This window comes from Euleptes europaea, chromosome 18, assembly GCF_029931775.1.
Source record: "Euleptes europaea isolate rEulEur1 chromosome 18, rEulEur1.hap1, whole genome shotgun sequence".
Classification (NCBI taxonomy): domain Eukaryota; kingdom Metazoa; phylum Chordata; class Lepidosauria; order Squamata; family Sphaerodactylidae; genus Euleptes; species Euleptes europaea.
Genome location: NC_079329.1, coordinates 220,775 through 239,172, shown reverse-complemented (window position 1 = coordinate 239,172; position 18,398 = coordinate 220,775). Strand labels below are relative to the sequence as shown.

The 18,398-nt window shown below is 56.7% G+C and overlaps 4 protein-coding genes across 5 annotated transcripts in view; all 4 read left to right on the top strand.

Annotated features, from left to right (window-relative positions):
• Nucleotides 1-9,158, top strand: part of MUC17 (mucin 17, cell surface associated) — a 39,026-nt gene extending 29,868 nt beyond the window's left edge. Inside the window, exons 10-18 of the mRNA XM_056863568.1 lie at nucleotides 365-516; nucleotides 1,243-1,305; nucleotides 1,610-1,781; nucleotides 2,440-2,601; nucleotides 3,923-4,026; nucleotides 4,885-4,946; nucleotides 5,212-5,385; nucleotides 6,898-6,921; nucleotides 9,084-9,158. Coding sequence (XP_056719546.1) covers nucleotides 365-516; nucleotides 1,243-1,305; nucleotides 1,610-1,781; nucleotides 2,440-2,601; nucleotides 3,923-4,026; nucleotides 4,885-4,946; nucleotides 5,212-5,385; nucleotides 6,898-6,921; nucleotides 9,084-9,158 — 988 coding nt within the window. The remainder of the gene's footprint in view (nucleotides 1-364; nucleotides 517-1,242; nucleotides 1,306-1,609; nucleotides 1,782-2,439; nucleotides 2,602-3,922; nucleotides 4,027-4,884; nucleotides 4,947-5,211; nucleotides 5,386-6,897; nucleotides 6,922-9,083) is intronic.
• The window catches only part of RNASEK (ribonuclease K), a 278,954-nt gene that overhangs the window by 119,408 nt on the left and 141,148 nt on the right, over nucleotides 1-18,398 (top strand). The window lies entirely within an intron of this gene.
• C18H17orf49 (chromosome 18 C17orf49 homolog) overlaps nucleotides 1-18,398 on the top strand; it is a 155,709-nt gene that overhangs the window by 114,626 nt on the left and 22,685 nt on the right. The window lies entirely within an intron of this gene.
• TRIM56 (tripartite motif containing 56) lies at nucleotides 14,250-16,313 on the top strand. The gene has a single exon (XM_056863401.1). The coding sequence runs from the start codon at nucleotides 14,250-14,252 to the stop codon at nucleotides 16,311-16,313; it is 2,064 nt and encodes a 687-aa protein (XP_056719379.1).

The following is an 18,398-nucleotide window of genomic DNA, read 5'->3' as shown; positions in this document are numbered from 1 at the left end:
CCCCCTCCCCGCCCAGGGCCAGCCGGGCACACGGTGCTTGCGTGGCACTGCTGGCCCCAACTTTCCTGCCCTGGACTCCTCTGGGACTTTGTGCCACTTGAAAGAAGGGCGGCCAGCCTTTGTCCAAGGGCACTTGGTGGGAAACTGATCAGCACGGTGTAGCTCTCAGGCCCAGGGCGCTGAGGACCAGTTGCATGGCTGACGCACTCCTAGGTTTCCATGCGCCCATATTCGGAAATAAGGCAGGGCTCCGTCCTCTGCTGAGTGGGTTGATGATCTCAAGCAGCTGCAGAAAGACAGGCTCTGGCCAAAGCTCCCCAGAGAACAACAGAGAACCTGTGCTGTCTCTTCCGTGGTTTATTAGGAGCGGCAGCATCATCGTGGACCACGAAATTATCGTGGAAGCCAATACAAGCAACAGTGTGAACATCATCGAGCAAACCATAAAAAATGTGACAGAGACCGTGCGGGAGCAGCTAAGTGTTTTCAACTCCACCGAGAAGAACTGCTCGAATAGTAAGTAATAGGGGGCGATAGTGCAGGAGATCTTTGCCAGTCCAGGTGCCCTAGAGAGGGAAGCCAGGAGACTGGTGGGGAGCCAGGTGGAGCTCAACCCCACGGTATCTTTTGTGCCACCACCTCCTTCCTATGCCACAGCACTCTCTGGTGCCTAGTGCCATGAGACACACTTGGAAGAGAGCCAGTTTGACTTCCCAAGTCACTATAAGTCTGCTTCAACTTGACAGCACTTGACATGGACACATTTGGGACAAGTCCAGCTCTGATCTTCAATGATGAGAATTTGAAACATTGTGCATGATGGAACCAGCGTGGTGTAGTGGTTAAGAGCGGCAGACTCGAATCTGGAGAACCGGGTCTGATTCCCCACTCCTCCACATGAAGCCTGCTGGGTGACCTTGGGCTACTCACAGCTCTCTCAGAACTCTCTCAGCTCCACCAGCTCACAAGGTTCTTGTTGTGGGGAGGAGAAGGGAAGGCGATTGTAAGCCGTTTTGAGACTCCTTAAAGCTAGAGAAAAGCAGGATATGAAAACCAACTCTAACTCTTCTTCTGCTGTCAGTTTGTCCCATCCTGAAAAGGGATGACATTCCATGGGGGGGGGGGTATAAGGCCCACTAAACATCTCCATTCTATGGGGTGAAACGGAATTGTTTGGGGGGAAATGCAGGTGACTGTCGTCACCTCAAACCGTGCAATACAGTCACCTCTCTCTCTTCCCAGGTCTCTGCTTCACTGTTCCGCCTGAGCCTGTCCGCAGCTCCACCTCAGCATTTACAGACAAAGGTGAGACCAAGACCTGGGCATGGGAGGGTCCTTCTCTCCTCTCCTTGAGCCCCCTTGGCACTGCTGGACCCCGAGGCTGCTCACAGCAGGGGGGAGACAAGGGGGCACTTCTCTCTGACCATGCTCCCCTGACACCCATAACTCCACGGGAAGCAGCCCCCTGGAATGGGCGGACCCTACATTGCCCCGGGAGGAAAGGCAGGGCAGACCTATTTCCGTGCCTGCAAGAGAGACCTGCTGGAGTTTTCACGGCACCTCCTCCTAACGTGTCACGGGATGGCTTTTGTCGTTTTCCCTTCTGCAGATGCTTGCAAAAGGATGGCTGAGTCTCAGTTCCCAGAGTTCGCAGCCTTCTATTACCCCCTTGTGGTGGGGGGTGTCCTACGGTGCGTCACCAACTGCAGCAAAGACAACCCAGGTGCCATGGACTGCCACCACGGAGCTTGTCACGTCACGGAAGGAGGCCCCCAGTGCAAGTACGTGACTCCGGGAGGGGGGGCAACAGAGGACTACCTTGGTATCATTTCCTGTTCACCCAGAGCATACGTTCTGCCCAGGTTCCTGTCAAAGCAGAGGGATTCTGGGAGTTCTTAGGCACGTAGGGAGCCAGTATGGATCAGGACCCTGGCACCTGGAGACCGGGGGCTTTGCCTCCCCACTGCAGCACTGGTCCCTGTTGGGGCAACTGAAAGGTTAATTGTTATCCGTAACAGGGCACAAGAAGTTCCCTGCGGCCTCGGCCCTGATCCAAACTGGCCCCCCGCACACCTCTGGATTAAATCTGCCCACAGCACTCTCAGGGCTGTCTGGCTTGACCGGGCAGGGGCTGGAGACGGCACAGGTCCGTCAGCGCTGGCACGTGAGCCCCTGCGCTGCTCTCTCCTGGGGAGGTGTGAGGAGGTGACCCCGACCCCCTTCTGTAGTTCTTGAAATGACTTGGGGGGCAGGAAGGCTGTGGAGGAGTGGGGGGGTTGAGCCTCTGGGGCTGCCCCGTCCTGATCTGGACTCTCTGGGAAGGCCGGCTGCTCTGGTCCCCAGCCCCGCTGCTCGCCCCCCCCTTGGCCCACAGGCGCCTGCTCCCCGGAAGGCCCTGCCTCTCTCTGGCTCACCTGCCTGTCTCCCCCTCCCCCCCAGCTGCAACGACCTGGAGGCCTTTTGGTACCTGGACGACCACTGCCAGTCACGCGTCCAGAAGACGGAGCTGGGCCTGGGGCTGGGCCTGGCCGCCTTCCTTGTCGCCAGCCTCCTCCTGGCCGTCTTCCTCTTCAGGGCCCAGCGGAGGAAGGGCCACTCGAAGTAAGAGGGCAGGGAGATGGGGGACAGGAGGGTGGCACTGAAGCCCTTCTCCTGCGGGGTGTGTGTGTTAAAAAAAGCCCCTCCAAGAAGGTGCAGAAGAAATCAGATGCCAGGGCTGCATTCCTGGGCTCCCCGCAAGTCTTTGTGAATGATTTGGATAAGGGAACAGAGGGGATGCTTATTAAATTTGCAGATGATACTAAATTGTGAGGGGTAGCAAATATGGTAGATGACAGAGCCAGGATACAGGATGATCTTGACAGGCTGGAGAATTGGGCTAAAACCAATAAAATGCATTTCAACAGAGATCAATGTAAAGTTCTGCATTTAGGCAGGAAAAATCAAATGCATAATTATAGGATGGGGGAGACTTGTCTTAGCAGTAGAAAAGGATCTTGGGGTCTTAGTAGACCAAACACTGAACATGAGTCAGCAGTGTGATGTGGTAGCTAAAAAGGCAAATGCAGTCTTGGGCTGCGTTAACAGAAGTATAGTGTCCAGATCATGTGAAGTGATGGTATCACTTTAGTCAGCTCTGGTTAGACCTCACCTAGAGTATTGTGTTCAGTTTTGGGCACCGCAATTTAAGAAAGATGGAACGTGTCCAGAGGAGAGCAACCAAGTTGGTGAGGGGGTCTGGAGACCAAGTCCTATGAGGAAAGGTTGAAGGAGCTGGGTATATTTAGCCTGGAGAGGAGAAGACTGAGAGGGGATATGAGAACCACCTTCAAGTACTTGAAGGGCTGTCACATAGAGAAGGGTGCCAAGTTGTTTTTTGTTGCCCCAGAAGGTCGGACCAGAACTGAGTTGAAATTAAATCAAAAGAGTTTTTGTCTAGACATGAGGAAGAACTTTCTAACAGTCAGAGCGGTTCCTCACTGGAACAGACTTTCTCGGGAGGTGGGGAGCTCTCCTTCACTGTAAGTTTTTAAGCAGAGGCTAGATGGCCATCTGTCAGCAATACTGATTCTATGACCTTAGACAGATCATGAGGGGGAGGGCAGGGAGGTTTGCATCAGTGCTTTGCTCTCGTGGCCCTTTCTTGTATGCCCAGGGTAGTGCCAATTTTTCATTTTGGGGCCCATCTTCTGGGGGTGGAGTAGGGGACACTGGGAGTGTGTGGGGGAGGTAGTTGTGAATTTCCTGCATTGTGTAGGGGGTTGGACTAGATGACCCTGGTGGTCTCTTTCAACTCTATGATTCTATGAAGTCTGGAAGCAGGGCCCTGGGCTCCACCGTGTGGGGCGAGAGTAGCCTCTCTCTGGGGCCCTCCTGCTCTCTCTCCATGAGTCCTGGGGGTGACCTTCACTGGCTCTTGCAGTTGGTCTGACGATGCAGAGGCCTGGTACGAGGAGGAGGAGGTGGACGAGTGGGTGCCCCCTGGAGCTCTGACCTTCCAGAACGAAGATGCCAACTTGTGGGACAGTAAGTTCTCTCTGGCTCCTGGAGGAGGGGTGTAAGGTTGCCAGCCCCCAGGTGGGGTCTGGAAATATCCCGGAATTTCAAGTGATCTCCAGACCATAGAGAACAGTTCCCATGCAGAAAACAGCTGCTTTTGGGGGGGGGGCTGTGGCTTTATGCCCCGCGGAGGTCCCCCCCCCCAAAAAAAACTCCACCCTCCCCAGGCTCCATCCCCAAATACCCAGGCGTGTCCCAACCTCAGGGGAGGGGGGTGGGAGGGCTGTGATTGTAGAACCCCACCCCCCATCTCCACAAGCCCTCTTGGGCAGGACCCAGAGCCAAGCGGCACACAGGGGTGGTCGGCTTTGCACAGTGACTTTTAAAGACCCCTCCTGCTGACAGTTGGCTCCCTTTCCATTCTGCCTCCAGAAGAGCTCTGTGAAGCTCCAAACCTAGCAAATGCCAGCAATCACAGCTGTCTCGGGGAGGGGATAACCCTCTCAAGGACTTTGTGGGGGCAGCCGGCCCGGGCCATGCCTACATCTACAATGGAGAACGTCCCTTGCCAGGGAGCTCCGAAGCGGGCAGGGCCAGCAAGCAGGGACGACCAGTCCTGGGCAGGCCTGTGCCCACGGCAGGCTTTGCAGGACCAAAAGGGGCCCTCTGGACTGACCGCCAGAAGCCTCCCTCTCCAGTCAACCATCCCTGTCAATATGGGGCCCCGAGGGGGTCTGGAGGTGGTCTTTCCGAGCCCCCATGCCTTGCGATCATCCTTTTAAGGGAAGGGTTTCCCGCAGAGCCACGGCCCCTCCCCTACACGAGCCAGGCGCCCTCTGCTGAGACCACTGATGCTTACTGCCCTGGGCCCTCTCTCCTTCGCAGGAAGCCCCAGCAGCAGCGAGGTATTCCGGCCATCCCTTCAGGCGGTGGACACCTCCCTCAAGGTGCGTATGGCCAGGCAGCCCAGCTGGCCTCAGGTAGTGGGCACTGGGCTGGGGGGGAGGGGACAGGAGGCCAGTCAAATGTGGGGCCAGAGCGGCTGAGTGAGAAGAGACTTTGGGCAGGACCCCCAGAAGGAGCATCTGGCAGCAGCCGAACAAATGCTGGTCCAAGTAGAGAAGACTGTCTGCCCCCCCCACTGCCCGTGGTCCCCGCACAGTCTTCCAGCACACTGCTGCCACTGCCGCTGCTCCTCTTCCTCCTGCCAAGGGCCAGCATCCGTATGGGCCAGCATCCGTATATCAGCTGGGATCAGGCCTTGAACGCCGCCAGGAGTGTCCGGGGGCCATTTTGCCCACTATCCGCCCCATGAAACCTCTGAACAGCAGGCCACAGCTGCCAAGTACAGCTGACTGGTCATGGGACAGAGACCCAGACCCCTGGGTGAGGTCATGAAGGCAGAAAGCCGACTCGGTTGCAGGAAGAGATCTCGGTGTGACTTCCGTTCCAATCCCGTCTGTCAGGGCTTCCGTTCTGCCTGAACAGATTGTGGGCAGGTTTGGCAGAGCTTGGCTGGCACCCCCTGGGAGACTGGCGGAGGCGGGATTTTTACCCCAGAAGTGTCCCGGTATGCCATGATGTCAGTTCTGGGTGTGAACTGTCAGTGACATCACTAAGTCGTGGGGCACTCTAGGATTCATCTGGGGGGAAGAGAGAGTTGGGCGACTCCTAGAGCATCCCGTGATGCCGCGGCATCCCTGGTATTTGCCAGATGAATGTGGTGCTGCAGCCTGGTGGGACACTCTTTGCCCCCTCCCACTGCTGGCCGTAGGGGGGTGACGGAGTGTCTGCAGAGCTTCCCTCACTGGTGGCCAGCAAACGGCAACCCAAAAGACGGACGACCTTTCACTTTCCCACTAGCAAGAGGCCTGTGAAGAACGGGACTGAGGTGGGGGTGGGGGAGTAAGGTTGCCAACCTCCAGGTGGGGAGGTAGCCAAAGAAGAACGGCCCTTATGGCCTCTAATCAATCAAGAGCACTACTCAAGATATAACCCACAGACTTTGTAATCGTGGTGATTAAACATCAACAAGTTCATATCAAGTATATATCAAGAGCAACAGCAAAGAAACATAGTTCCTATTACAAAATCAAAAGTCCAAGAAAGCCAAGAATAAGATAGGTTTCTGGTAGTAAATCCTATTTTGCACAGGCTTTTTCAACCCCGGCAGTCCCGCGACAATCGACGTGCGCATCCCTCAGTAACAGGTGTTCTAAGACTAAGGCATGTAGCCATACAATACAAGCGGATGGCCAGTCTGATTTTGTAATAGGAACTATGTTCCTTTGTTGTTGCTCTTGATATGTACTTGATATACACTTGTTGATGTTTAATCACCACGATTACAAAGTCTGTTGGTTATCTCTTGAGTAGTGCTCTTGACTGATTAGAGGCCATAAGGGCCGTTCGTCTTTTGCTAACTCCCCACCTGGAGGCACTAGTTTTCTATTTGATTAACCTCCAGGTGGGGCCTGGGATTGATTGACTGACTGACTGATTGATCTTTATTACGGTCAATGACCAGCACAGGAGGTGGGGCCTGGGGATCTCCTGGAATTTCAACTGATCTCCTGGCGATCGAGATCGGTTCCCCTGGAGAAAATGGCAAGGGACCTTGTGGTCAGAGAGTGTGGGTGTTCATCTTGGGAAACTTGTAGGCCACGATCTCCCCCAAGCACCTGGGGGGAACAGCATCCTCATAGCCCCCTCCTTTCTGTATTGGGGGGTGTCTCTGGGCTCCGACTTGGGAGAGTCTCTTGGGGGAGGGGCAGAGGGGGAAGAGCTTTGTGACATCTCACCCGGAGGCAAGAGGCCGCTGAGCCATTTCCTCTTGCCAACGAAATCTGCTTCCGCGGGGTCTTCCTAGCAGACCTCACCTCGCCCCTCTCTTTGCAGGTGCAGTTCCAGAAGCCCACAATAGTGAGCCAATGCTGACCCCACCGGAGGACCCCTGAGTCCCACACGGGCTAATGGGCAGAAGGAAATGGGGCCCAGATGGCCTCTCCCTCTCCAAACTTTGCTCGATTCCTCTGGGCCCCATTGCCTGAAGGAGCCACATCTCCCGTTCACAAGCAAAATGGACCACTGGTTTATTGGAACAGTTTGCTGCAAAACCCCAAATGAAAAATGCTCTGGATTCCTTGCGCAAACAGCCGGCATCAACACCTGCAAACCTGGCAGGGCGGGGCACCTTGAAGGGAGATGGGGAGGAGCAGGAGATGGCTGGAGCTTCTTGGGCGCCTCAAGACAAGCTGGGGTTTGCCTCTTTTCCAGTCAGGGGAGAGCCACATCTCTTGCCCATAGCAACCTCCACTGGCCACCCTGGGGGCCTTTGCCAGCCGGCACGCCGTCCCACAGCAGATGCTGAGTGTTCAGGTGGGCTGTCCTAGTGTATGTGTGCCCTCGGAGCAGGAGAAGCATGGTGCACGTCTGTGTTCTATACAGCTCGTGGCACACAGCTGGCACTTTATGTATATTTTGCTGTTAGGAAAGAGAATTAAAATTCACTGGCTTTAAAACTTGCCTATCTATTCAGACACCCTCTGGTGGCCCCGATTCAGAAGCAGCATCTACTGAGAGACCCCGCTAACCTATAAAAATGTAATTGGTATTGAATGTCCCACTGGATAGATCAATGGTTTACCGAATGAAAAGGGGATCAGATCTAGTAGTTGCAATCCTGGAAATAACTGTGCTTAAAACAGCCAATATCAAAGTACCTGAAAGAAACCCTTTTAGAAAGACATGTCACCAATGGCACCTTGCTCCATGGCAACCAACGTTCCTTTACAGTAAGACACACAACTCTTGTTATGCTCTGAACAGCCCTTGCACAGATCTTCTTCACATTTCTGAAGATGAGCTTCCGAGGGCAGCCCATGTTGCTCTGCAGCAGAACAGGTAGACCCGAGTCCAGGGAGCCCCTGGCAGACCAAAGAGTAGGAACATTCAAGGGTCAAAGCTGCCGAATCTGACTCAGAGGGTTTTGACTCCCAAAAGCTCATACCCTGAAAATCTTGTTGGTCTCTACGGTGCTCCTGGACTCGAATCTAACTGCTCACTTTTTGGGAACTGATAAAAACCGAACTGGTTCCGGTGCTGTTGTGTTCTTCCTGAGACCTCCGGAAAATGCCGTCCACTGATTGCCAGCAGCTAAAGTCATGATGGGAGCGATTCTGGTCATGCCGGCTCACTTCTGGTACCGTTTTATTAAATGGCGCTGACTTCCAGGGGAGCGTTCTTGGGACAGCAGCCGGAATCCCCCACCACCCCCGCTCTAGTGGAGCAGGATTTTGAATTTGAAGTTGGGTCTCTTCAGTAACTTGTGATTTAGATGCCTGAGTGGGATCTGGGAAGGTGTTGAATGATCCATATTTAACTGATCGTGCATTGTGCAGTGGGTTGGACTTGATGGCTCTGGTGGTCCCTTCCAACTCTATGATTCTATGATTTTATGATTCTATGATCCATATTTAATGGAATGATCCATATTTGGGCTCGTACCCAGAGTTCTTGTTAATCTCTTGGAAGGAAAAGTGTCGTGTGGGGGGGTGTCCCTTCGGTCCCGGGCTCTGCCTAGGGTGGTTTGGCTTGGATCCTCCTCTGCCCACGCTTTGCAAGGTTTCCGCCATTGTGAACGTATTTTATTGTGTTATTGTTTCAATATGTATTTCAGTCATATCTATGAAATAAAAATAAAGGGGATTAAAATGCCACATGTTTTGACTGCAGCCTTTGAGTTATCGGGGCACAGATTCATTAAGGGGAGGGGTGAGGGTTGGCCAAAGAAACCGCTTTTTGATGCAGGGAGGGAGTTGTTTGTCAGCGTGTTGAACCCACTCTTCTCACGAAGACACAGGCCTTGGCAGCCCTTGCGGAGCAAGGGAGGCGGAGGGTGGGGGGGGCATGGGTGTGGCCGGGTTTCCAACCAAATGATGCGCAACCGGGAATAAGATTTCGGGTTCTCCTGAACTCTTCTTCAGTCTGGATGTTACAGAAACTTTTCTTTTGGGGGAACAGGAAGACGGCGGGATGCGGCTGGGATCAAGTCCTGCTGGGGTCTGCTTTGGTGTGGTGCTCAGATGTTGGAGGCAAAGCCGATGCTGGTGTCCCGTGACTCCCAGCGTTCTCGTGAGGAAGAGGCCATAAAGCAATGACCTTTCATGGGCATGTAACTGTTTTCGGGCCTCCAACTCAATGCAGAAGCAGAGTGCAAGGGGGCCTGCCCTCATTCTTTGGGGTCACACCCAGCTTGAAGAGGGGGGTTCCGGAGGAACTCAAAGGCTCGCAGGCGGTTCTGTGTCACTTTGGGTGGTCCCAATAAAAGGTCCTCTGTGGGTCGTGCTCTCGCTTCCCCGCCCCACGGGAGAACCAGCTGGGGGAGACGCCGACAATGCTGCCCTATTGAGTTGCCTTTGGCTAGCTGGGGCCACCCCAGGGCTGGCTGGGGCCACGCGGCTTCCTTTAGGCCAGGGATCAGCCCCCTTTCTGGGAGCTTTGGGGGCCGCCTGTCGCTCCCACGTGCAATACGGGAAGGACCCTGAGCTCCTGGAACAGAAAGCGGGACAAAACACACACAGAAGGTTGAGGGCTGGATCAGACCCACGCTGCCTTTGGCGTTCTTCCTCTCTCTTTGTGGGTTTGTGATTTGATTTGCCTGTATGAAAGAGAAAAGGCTGCAGCACCATCTTCATCTGGAGACCGGGGACTTCTGTCCTGTGTGATATCAACAGAAGGCACCAAGAAAGGAGCCCAAAGTGTCCTCTGGCAGAGCTTCAGCGGCTCTCCTGTCTGATGTTTGTTCTGCCAGTCACAATTTGGCTTTTTATTACCCATGGGGCACTTGGCGCTTGGTTTGGTGGCGGCACCCTCATAGCCTGCATGGGGGTAGAACTGCCGGTGCCACCTGCTGGTGGGCTCAGGGCCCCCCCAGGTCAAGGCCAGCAGCTGACTGACCGGGTCTCCACCCCCCCGCCCCCCTGTGCCCTGAACGCCTGCACCAGTCCCTCTCCCTTCTTCCCAGAGGCCAGCACCTTGTCCTCCTGCCTCTCAGGGCAAAGGGTGCTCCCCCCCCCCCCCCGATTACGCCTTGATGAGTCCAAAGAACGCTCTCTTCCTTTCTGAGGAGTGCTGGCTCCCTCCTGGGAAGGGCTGCCTCTCCAAACACTGGCCCATGGGCATCTGGGGGTCCCCCCCCCGGGGCTGAGCTGAGGCACAAGACAAAGGGAGCCACGTTTTGGCACCTGATGCGGTGCTTTGTTGACTCTGGTGGGTGGGGCCACTTGGCCTTGGGTGTTGCAGGCAGACAAGGGCCCTGCTTGAGCCAGGAATGTATTGGATGTCATGATGATGAGACAGCAAGGTAGACTTCCCCTGACTATGGAAGATCCACTGATTTAGCAATTTGTAATAATCTCTTTTCCTTTCTGTAAATGTATTGAAATGTATTAGGACAGCAAGGGAATAGCTTGTTGCTGGGCAGGATATCTCAGTGTGTCTATGTCTGTAGTAATTGGGGCAAGAGTCATGGAGGGTTACAGGAAACCATAACAAGAACTGGGTGAAACTGTTACTCTACTGCCACCTCTATGTCTGGAGTGCTATCAGCTCTACCCTGAATGTTGATGGGTTGTCACATCTTGAATTTGGATAAATATCTCTCCCTCAGTACAATCGGGGCTCAGAGATTTCTGCCCATTAGGGCCTCTGAGTCAGCAGCTGCAAATAAACTGTTTTCTTGAAATAATGATCTCAGGTCTCTCTCTCCCCCCACGAACCCCTGTTTACCACATCAATGAAGAGGACAGGGCCTCTGAGAACATGCAGAGGCCTCTCCTTGGGAGCGCCGCCTGTCCCAATCATGAGCTGGGAAGAAGTCGTGGTCCTTGTCTTGACTACCTGGCAGGCCCTTCTCTGTCCAGCTGCTGCGGCTTGGGGATAAAGCCCTGCTGCTGCTCCAAGGGCACCCCCAGAGTGGTCCTGGGGTCCTCCTGGGATCCTGGGAAAGCTGGCTTGCTCCTTGCCTGGCCCTTCGGGGTCCCCCTTTCAGAGACTCTCTTGGCAGCAGGGGCCAGAGGTCTGAGAGGGACAACTCTAGGGCATCGGGTAGGCCTGTGCAACCCAGCAGAACCCCGGCTGTGTTGAGCCCTCTCCTCAATTATGTTGTTTTTCAAGCGGAGACTTGGGGGGGGGCATTTCCAGTTGGTGACAGCCCCCCCTTGCAGCTTGGCAAGCAATTGTGAAATTCCCTTTAAAAACCTTAAAGATGTGATAATTTTCTAGGGAACAAACTTTTATCATGAACCCAGCGACTTTACAACCTGAAGTATGACTGCATCATAATGACTGTGAACACGGCGACCGTGGCAGAGACGGGATCTCTGGGGCACTTCGGAAAGGGCCCTCAGAACAAAGGCCGGCCCTGGCAAACAGGGCCCAGGAGCACGTGGCAAAGAGCCAGGCCAGAAGCTGCCCTTCCCGAAGCACAGGGCCACTGCAGCTTCCCTACCCGCTCTGGCAATGGATGCTGCCACTGTCACTCTGGGTGCTTCTTTTCTCCAGCTTGGGCCTGCCAAGGAGGGAGCTGTCCCCTCCGACTGGCTCTGGGCCATCCCTCTCCTGCCGCAGGCCAAGCTGGCCGAGGGGCGGGGGGGGGGCTCTTGCAGTGGGCAATACAGGAGCAATGTGACTCACTGCCCCTGCTCTCTTGCCTTCTGCCCCCTGGGCCCTACATACTAACCCCTTTTTAATAAAAACAGAACTCAGGACAGAGAAAACGATACCGTTGGCACCTGCAGAGCCCCATGTGTGACTCTTTCCCCGCCAGGCCTGAGCCCCCCCCCCCGCACCAAGCGGGCGCCGGGAGAAGGGAGATGGAAACAGCAAGCAGGTCGAGGGAGAGGGGAGTGGGGATGTCCCCAGCTTGCCCTTCGGAGGCCTTGGCCTGCCTTGCCCTCGGCCCTGCAGCAGCGGGGGCATCGCCTGGCCTTCCAAGCCCCCCCCCCCCACGGTGATGACACTGCCTGGTTCAGTACTCTAGTAAGGTTAAAAGGTTAGATTTAAATCTTATTTGAAACCCCTGCTTGGAATTAGAATGGAGATAAATCTGCGATTTCTTCAGTGGCTTTAACTGGCTCTGGCAGCGAATTCCGCATTTTTGTCACTTGCAGCCTAAAGAAGCATTCCCAGAGCCCACCAGCTTCATGGGATGCCCTCGAGTTCTAGTCTTTGGGGAGAGGGAGGAAAAGCTCCCTCTAGCCCCCCCCCCTCTCTGGGCCCCGTGCAGAACCGTAGGGACACAAAGAGCTCTGCAGGCCTCCCCTGCAGAGGAGGCCCCACTGAGGGTCCCCGGGGCCGCTGGTGGATCTGCCTGGCCCTCCCAGCCCCTGGCTCCGCAGAGGTGGGCGGCCAGGGCCCCACTCCAGGGGGGCTGCCGGTCCCCGAGCCAGCGAGGGAGGGAGGGAGGGAGGGAGGGAGGGGGGCGCCCTCCTGGGCTGCAGCCCGGCTCCTCCCCGGGGGCCAAGTTTCGGTTTCATTTCCGCAGCAGCAGCAGCAGCAGCTGCGGGGGAGCGTGCGGTGCTGGGCCCGGCCACCAGCGGAAGGTAAGCGCGGGGGGGGGGCTTCAGGTGCCCCCCCCCACTCCGTGGCAGCTCTGGGCCAAGCCAGAGCGAGCGAGGGAGGGCGAAGGCGGGCTCGGTGGGGTCCGCGTGGCTCCCGTCTCTGCGCCTCTCCGCTCCAGAGCCAGGGCCGAGCGGAAGGGCTCGAGGCCACCCAGAGAGCCGGGGGCGGGGGGGGGCGGGGGGGACACGTGGGCGGCCCAGACTGCGAACTCCTGCCCGTTGCCCCCTTCCCTTCCGCGAGCTGCTCTTTGCCCACTTGAAAGGGGAGAGACTTCGAATGCGAATTCGCTCCCCCGAAGAAAAGGAGCCCAGCCGGGTGGGCAGCGCCGCCCCTGCCGCGCCCCCTGCGCCCCTCGCAATGCGCCCTGGCCTGGCTTCCTTGGCAAAGGTGCGAGCAGGACAGGGAAGCAGCACAGGGCAGTCCAAGCAGGCCCCCCCCCCCAGCATCCTTCCCCCCCCACCCCCGCCTCGGACACCCTCCTTGTGAGCCCAAGCCAGTGGCGCCTTCTCAAAGGCCACCGTTGCCGTGGGGACCTGCTGCTTGGAAGAAGCCCCGCAGAGCCCGGCGGGCTCTCAGCCCGACCTCCAGGGTGGCCCCGGGATCCGCTCTGCCCAAGGACGGAGGCGAATCGGTCTGAAGTCTCCCCCCCCTCCCCTTTGGTTGGGAGCACTCATACGTGGCCTTTGCAGAGCAGGGGGGCGTGTCTCTTTGCATTGCCCCGCCCCCCTCCCCAGGCCTCTTCTCTTGCTCCTGGCTGGAAATCTCAACCAGATCTGCCCTGACCTCTCCCTGCCCTCGATCCACAGCCACCCTGAGCCTTTGGCCCAGAGATGTGAAGGCCTGTGGAAAAAACAACCGAAAAAAGCATTTGGTAGCCAGTGGCTTATTGTCCTACCTTGCTGGGGGGGGAGATCAGCAGGAGGTGGGGCACAAACTGCAACAAAGCCTCAGAGGAACATTCTGAAAGTTGCCTTGAGAACTGAGCTCTCTCTAACCAGGTAGCAAAAACGAAGGTGGGTGGACTAAAGTAGCAGAGGGTGCGTCAGTTCACAGTTTTCTCTTGAGTTTTAGATATATTTGCAATTTTGTTTGTATGAAACAAAGGCATTTATAATTTTAAAAATGCATACATATGTCAAATATTGTGATTTTATATGCTCAGTAAGTTATAAATGATGCATCTGGTGTAGTTAAAGCAAAAAATAGTTTGGGTTTGATAGGATGGTAAGTATTGCATATATTTCAATTTCCCCCCAAATTTCAGTTTTTTCTGGATTAAAAAAATTCCCTGTGGCTTCAGACTTTCCAGAAATTTTACATCTCTCCCTCTGCTTGGGCTTGATTTCCACAGCCCCATTGAACCCACAGAGCTGAAAGCAGGAATCTGAATCCTGGGGCTGCAGCCCACGGCTGAGGTCTTCTCCTCTCCCGCCATCCAGCAGGCCTCTGCGGTCCCTCCAGCTGGCCCCAGCCCCCCCAGGACAGCTAGAATTGGTGGGGGCAGCTCCTGGGCACCCCACAACCACCCTCCTCCGTGACGTCTCTCCTTCTTGCTCTTTGCAGGAGGCCTCTTCCCAATCCTGGCAGAGGAGTTCCCTGGGGCTTCCGGCTTCCCCACTCCAGCTGTCATGGCTGCCAGAGCCTCGTCCCTCTCGGAGGCCCTCACCAGCGGGTTCCTGACCTGCCCCGTCTGCCTGGAGCGCCTTCGGCAGCCCAGGATCCTCCCCTGCCTCCACACCTACTGCCACGATTGCCTGCAGCGGCTGGCGGGCGGGCAGGAGGAGCTGCAGTGCCCCGAGTGCCGAGAGCGGGTCCCCCTTCCAGCTGGTGTCGGCGGCCTCAAGACCAACTTCTTCATCAACGGCCTCCTCGACCTTGTCCACCCTGCAGGGAGGACAGATGCCACGTGCAGTCTTTGCCCGCTGCTCAGCCAAGATGCCAGCCAGTGCGCTGTGTCACGATGCTTGGACTGTGCCGACAACTTGTGCCAGGCTTGTGCCAGTGGGCACCGCTGCTCCCGGCTCACCCACGCCCACTTCATCGTTGACATGGAGGGCTACCTGTCCGGAGACTACGATGAGGAGATCCGGAAGCGGCAGGCCTCTTGCTGCCAGGAGCACCACGGGGAAGCCTTGCGCTTTTTCTGCACCCCCTGTGCCACCCCCCTGTGCCGGGAGTGCCGCCTGGGGCCCCACCTGGAGCACCCCTGCCTGTCACTGCCGGATGCAGCCGAGGCACGCAGCCCCGCCATCGTGGGCCTCCTGACTGGGGTGGAGGAGAAGGTGAGCCTCATTGCCGAGGCCCGGGCCGTCCTGGAGGAGCAGATGGGGCGCCTGAAGGCTCGTGATGACAGCGTCCGAGGCGCCGTGGAGCAGGTGTGCAGCCAGGCCGTGGAGCAGCTGCTTGCCCTGCAGGGGGAGGTCCTGGGCCAGCTCTCCGGCTTTGTGGAGGAGAGGAAGAAGGCCGCCGAAGGGCTGCTGTCGGAGTTGGAGTTCCAAGAGCAGCTGGCCTGCAGCACCGTGGCCTTTGCCCGCCAGGTGCTCCGCCTGGGCCGGGCGGTCGAGATTGTCTCCTTGGAGCAGATGATCTCGGAGAGGCTGAGGCAGCTGCAGAGTTTCTCGTGGGAGCCCCTCGCCTTCCAGCTGCCGCATCTGGCAACCCACCCGGATCTTCAGAGCATCCACCGCTTGTTCCACCTGGAATTCCAAGAGGAGGGGTCCGTGGGGGTCCCCAAGTGTGAAGAGGAGAACACAACAAAAGGGGCAAAGAAGAAGAGGAGGAAGCAGCAGCAGCAGCAGCCCACCAACGATGAGACGGAGAAGGTGCTGGGCCAAGAGAAGCCAAGTGCCCCTGCAGAGCCCCCCAGCCTGCTTTCCACGAGGCCAGAAGCCCCCCAACTCATCCCCAAGGCTCTCTTCTCAAGCAGCTTCTGGGTGAAGATCCCCAGCGACAAAAAACGCCCACAGGTGACAGGCATCTGTCCCTTTGGCTCGGGCGAGCTCCTTTTGGCTGACGCACAGAACCAGAAGCTGAAGAGGTTCTCGCTGCAGGGTGAGTTCAAAGGCATCGTCTCCGTGCCGAGCGGCGTGGCGCCCTTCAGCGTGGCCACTGTGGGCAGCAAAGTGGCTTTCACTGCCGGCTCTCGGCTCTTCCTCTTGAGTGGTGAGGGGGGCCTTGTGTGGCAAAAGGCACTTCCGCTGGGTCAAGCTAGCCATGCCATGACCTCAGTCGGGGGCAGTCGTGTGGCAGTGAGCGTGGCGGGGCACCTCGAAGTGTACGACCTGGAGGGGCGGCTGGTGGAGAAGGTGGTACCCGAGGGCAGCGAGGAGCGGTCCCTGGTCTTCCTGGCCAGCCGCAAGGGGGGCTTCGCGGCCTCTGACTGGTACCGGCGCAGGCTGGTGCTCTTCAGCAGCGAAGGGCGGCTGGAAGCCGAGTGCCGAGAGGAAGAGCTGGACAAGTGCCAGCCAGGGGCCATCTGGGTTGATGCCACGGGGATCGTCTACGTGGTGCTGCGGGAACAGAACAGGGTCGTGGCCTTCTCACGGGCTGGCGAGCCGCTCGGCCCGTTCCTCACTGCTGAGAACAGCATTGACCGGCCCCGGGTGGTCACCGTGACTGGGGACGGGCGCTTTGCGGTGGCCCTGAGTAACGGAACCGTTCATATTTTCAAGATCAGATATGAAAGCAAGTGAAGGTGGGGCACCTGAGAGCTTGGGGGCAGGGGGGAGAAGGGTGGTGTCAGTGGGAGCAAGGCCGTCTGTGGGCCTGCGTGAAGGGCAGAGCACAACTCCCCTGGGGCCTGGCGTTGAGCTGGGCCAGGAGCCTGTTCCCCGGGGGCTTCACAATAAAAGTCAACCAGCTTCAGACTGTGGAGCAGTCCTGGCTCTCCACCCAGGGGACACAGATGCTGTCCAAGCCGGAAGCCTTCCTTTCTGGGTTCTCCACCAACCCTGCGGTTTGTTGGGGAAGGGGCTTCTGTTGTGGGGAGCCCAGAGAACTGAAGCCACTTCCAGATGCTGGGAGAGAAAAGCAGGCGGCGGGGGGAGGGAGTTGATTGGAGCTAGGGGTGCGTCAGGGGAGAGGAGGGGGTGGCTGGCTTATGCCCTTGCTGGGACCAACACATTGTCACTGGCAACAAAAACATCTGTGCTGGAGCGAGGAGCCTGCCGGCTTTGCCAGGCACAATGAGAGGGGGGTGTTTGTGCGTGAAGAGAGGGCAGGGCAGGCTGCAGAGGCAGCCCTTACGGAGAGTGTCCAGGGGGTGACTGGGGACCCAGCTGTGGCTGCATTTCCCCCCCCCCACACCCCAGCCATGAATGATGTAGGGCTTGGTCATTGATGCAAGAACATCTGAGTCCCAAAGCTTGGAGTGTTCCAGGACTGAGAACAGGAGAAGGCAAAAAGTGTGGGTTGCATTTGGTGCAGCACGTGGCACCCCTACGGCAGCAGCCCACCGTGACGGCTGTCATTCCCACCCTGGTGCTGCCCATAAAGGCATCTGGAGTGAAACAAACCCTGCCAATCAGAGCGACTGTGGGCCCGCGGGAAGAACCCCTTGAGCACTGACTGAGGGCATGGAAGGGAGCAGAGGTCTTTTCCTACCACACCTTCGCAGGGGCTCTTCCACCAGTGCAAAGATGTCAGGCCAGATTCACCCACTCTGAATGGCTCCTTGCATTCTTTGCTTGTAGAATCTGCGGGAGGCAGGCATTTCTAGGGACACAGAGGGCTGGTGCCGTGAGATATTTAGAGCCTTTTGCGCCTTGCTCAAAGTAGTGGGCTGTAACTGGATGCCAGTAACATTTGCAACTGGACATCTAACAACAGACCCAAGTAGGACTTAACGCCATGTCCTGAAGCACTGCCCTCCTGTTTGTTTGTTTGCTTGTTTGTTTGTTTGGTAACGTCCAGCCTGAAGCTCTGAATGACTCGAGAGCACCACTGTACTTTGGTTGGTCCTAATAAAAGGTATTATGTTTCCTGTGTTCGCAACAAATCTGAGGCATCCCAAATGTGAGATTTCATAAACTCTGCTAGTTTTTGTTCAGTTTGTGCGTGGGGGACAGAACACGCGGGCCCATGACGTGGGCATCCCGAGACATGGGCATGCCCATGACGTGGGCATCCCGAGACATCACAAGCTCTTCCTCCATTGAGGTTCACTCTGCAGGGGCTGTTCCCCATCGAGGCCACCAGGTGGCAGCGCAAAGCACCCGTCGATCAGCGTTTGGGGCCAATTCAGTGTCAGGCGGAGGGAAGAAAGCCCCCCTCCCAGGGGGGGGTCTCTGTCCAGCCTAGGGCCTGGTGTCCTTCATAGGCTTAGGCTGGGACTGGCACCCTGGTAACCACAGAGCATGGACAAATAATGTGTGACACTCACCATGCTGAATGTCACAGACACCCCCGGGGTTTTGAATGTGAATAAGCAGGCATGAATTTCCTTTCTGTCCCCACCGAGTGGCAGCTTGTCTGGGTTGGGGAAAAAGCTGTGGGCATTTGGGGATATGGGTTTTCTGGTGCCCAGAACCTCTCCTTTTAGACACCGCTCCTTGGGGGGAGAGTGACTGAGGCATGAAACGAGGATTTGGAGACACCAGTAGCAAAGCGCCCTCTCCCTCCCTGACAGTGCTGCGAAACTGACTGCTGCTTTGAGGAAATATGCGTGTGCACACCCAGACGGCTTTCTGGATGCAGAATCAGGCTTCTTTTTCTCATGTGAGGGACACATTTATGAAGTTTTTGCCCCTGGAAAAAAATTCACCTTCAGGAGCACTTTA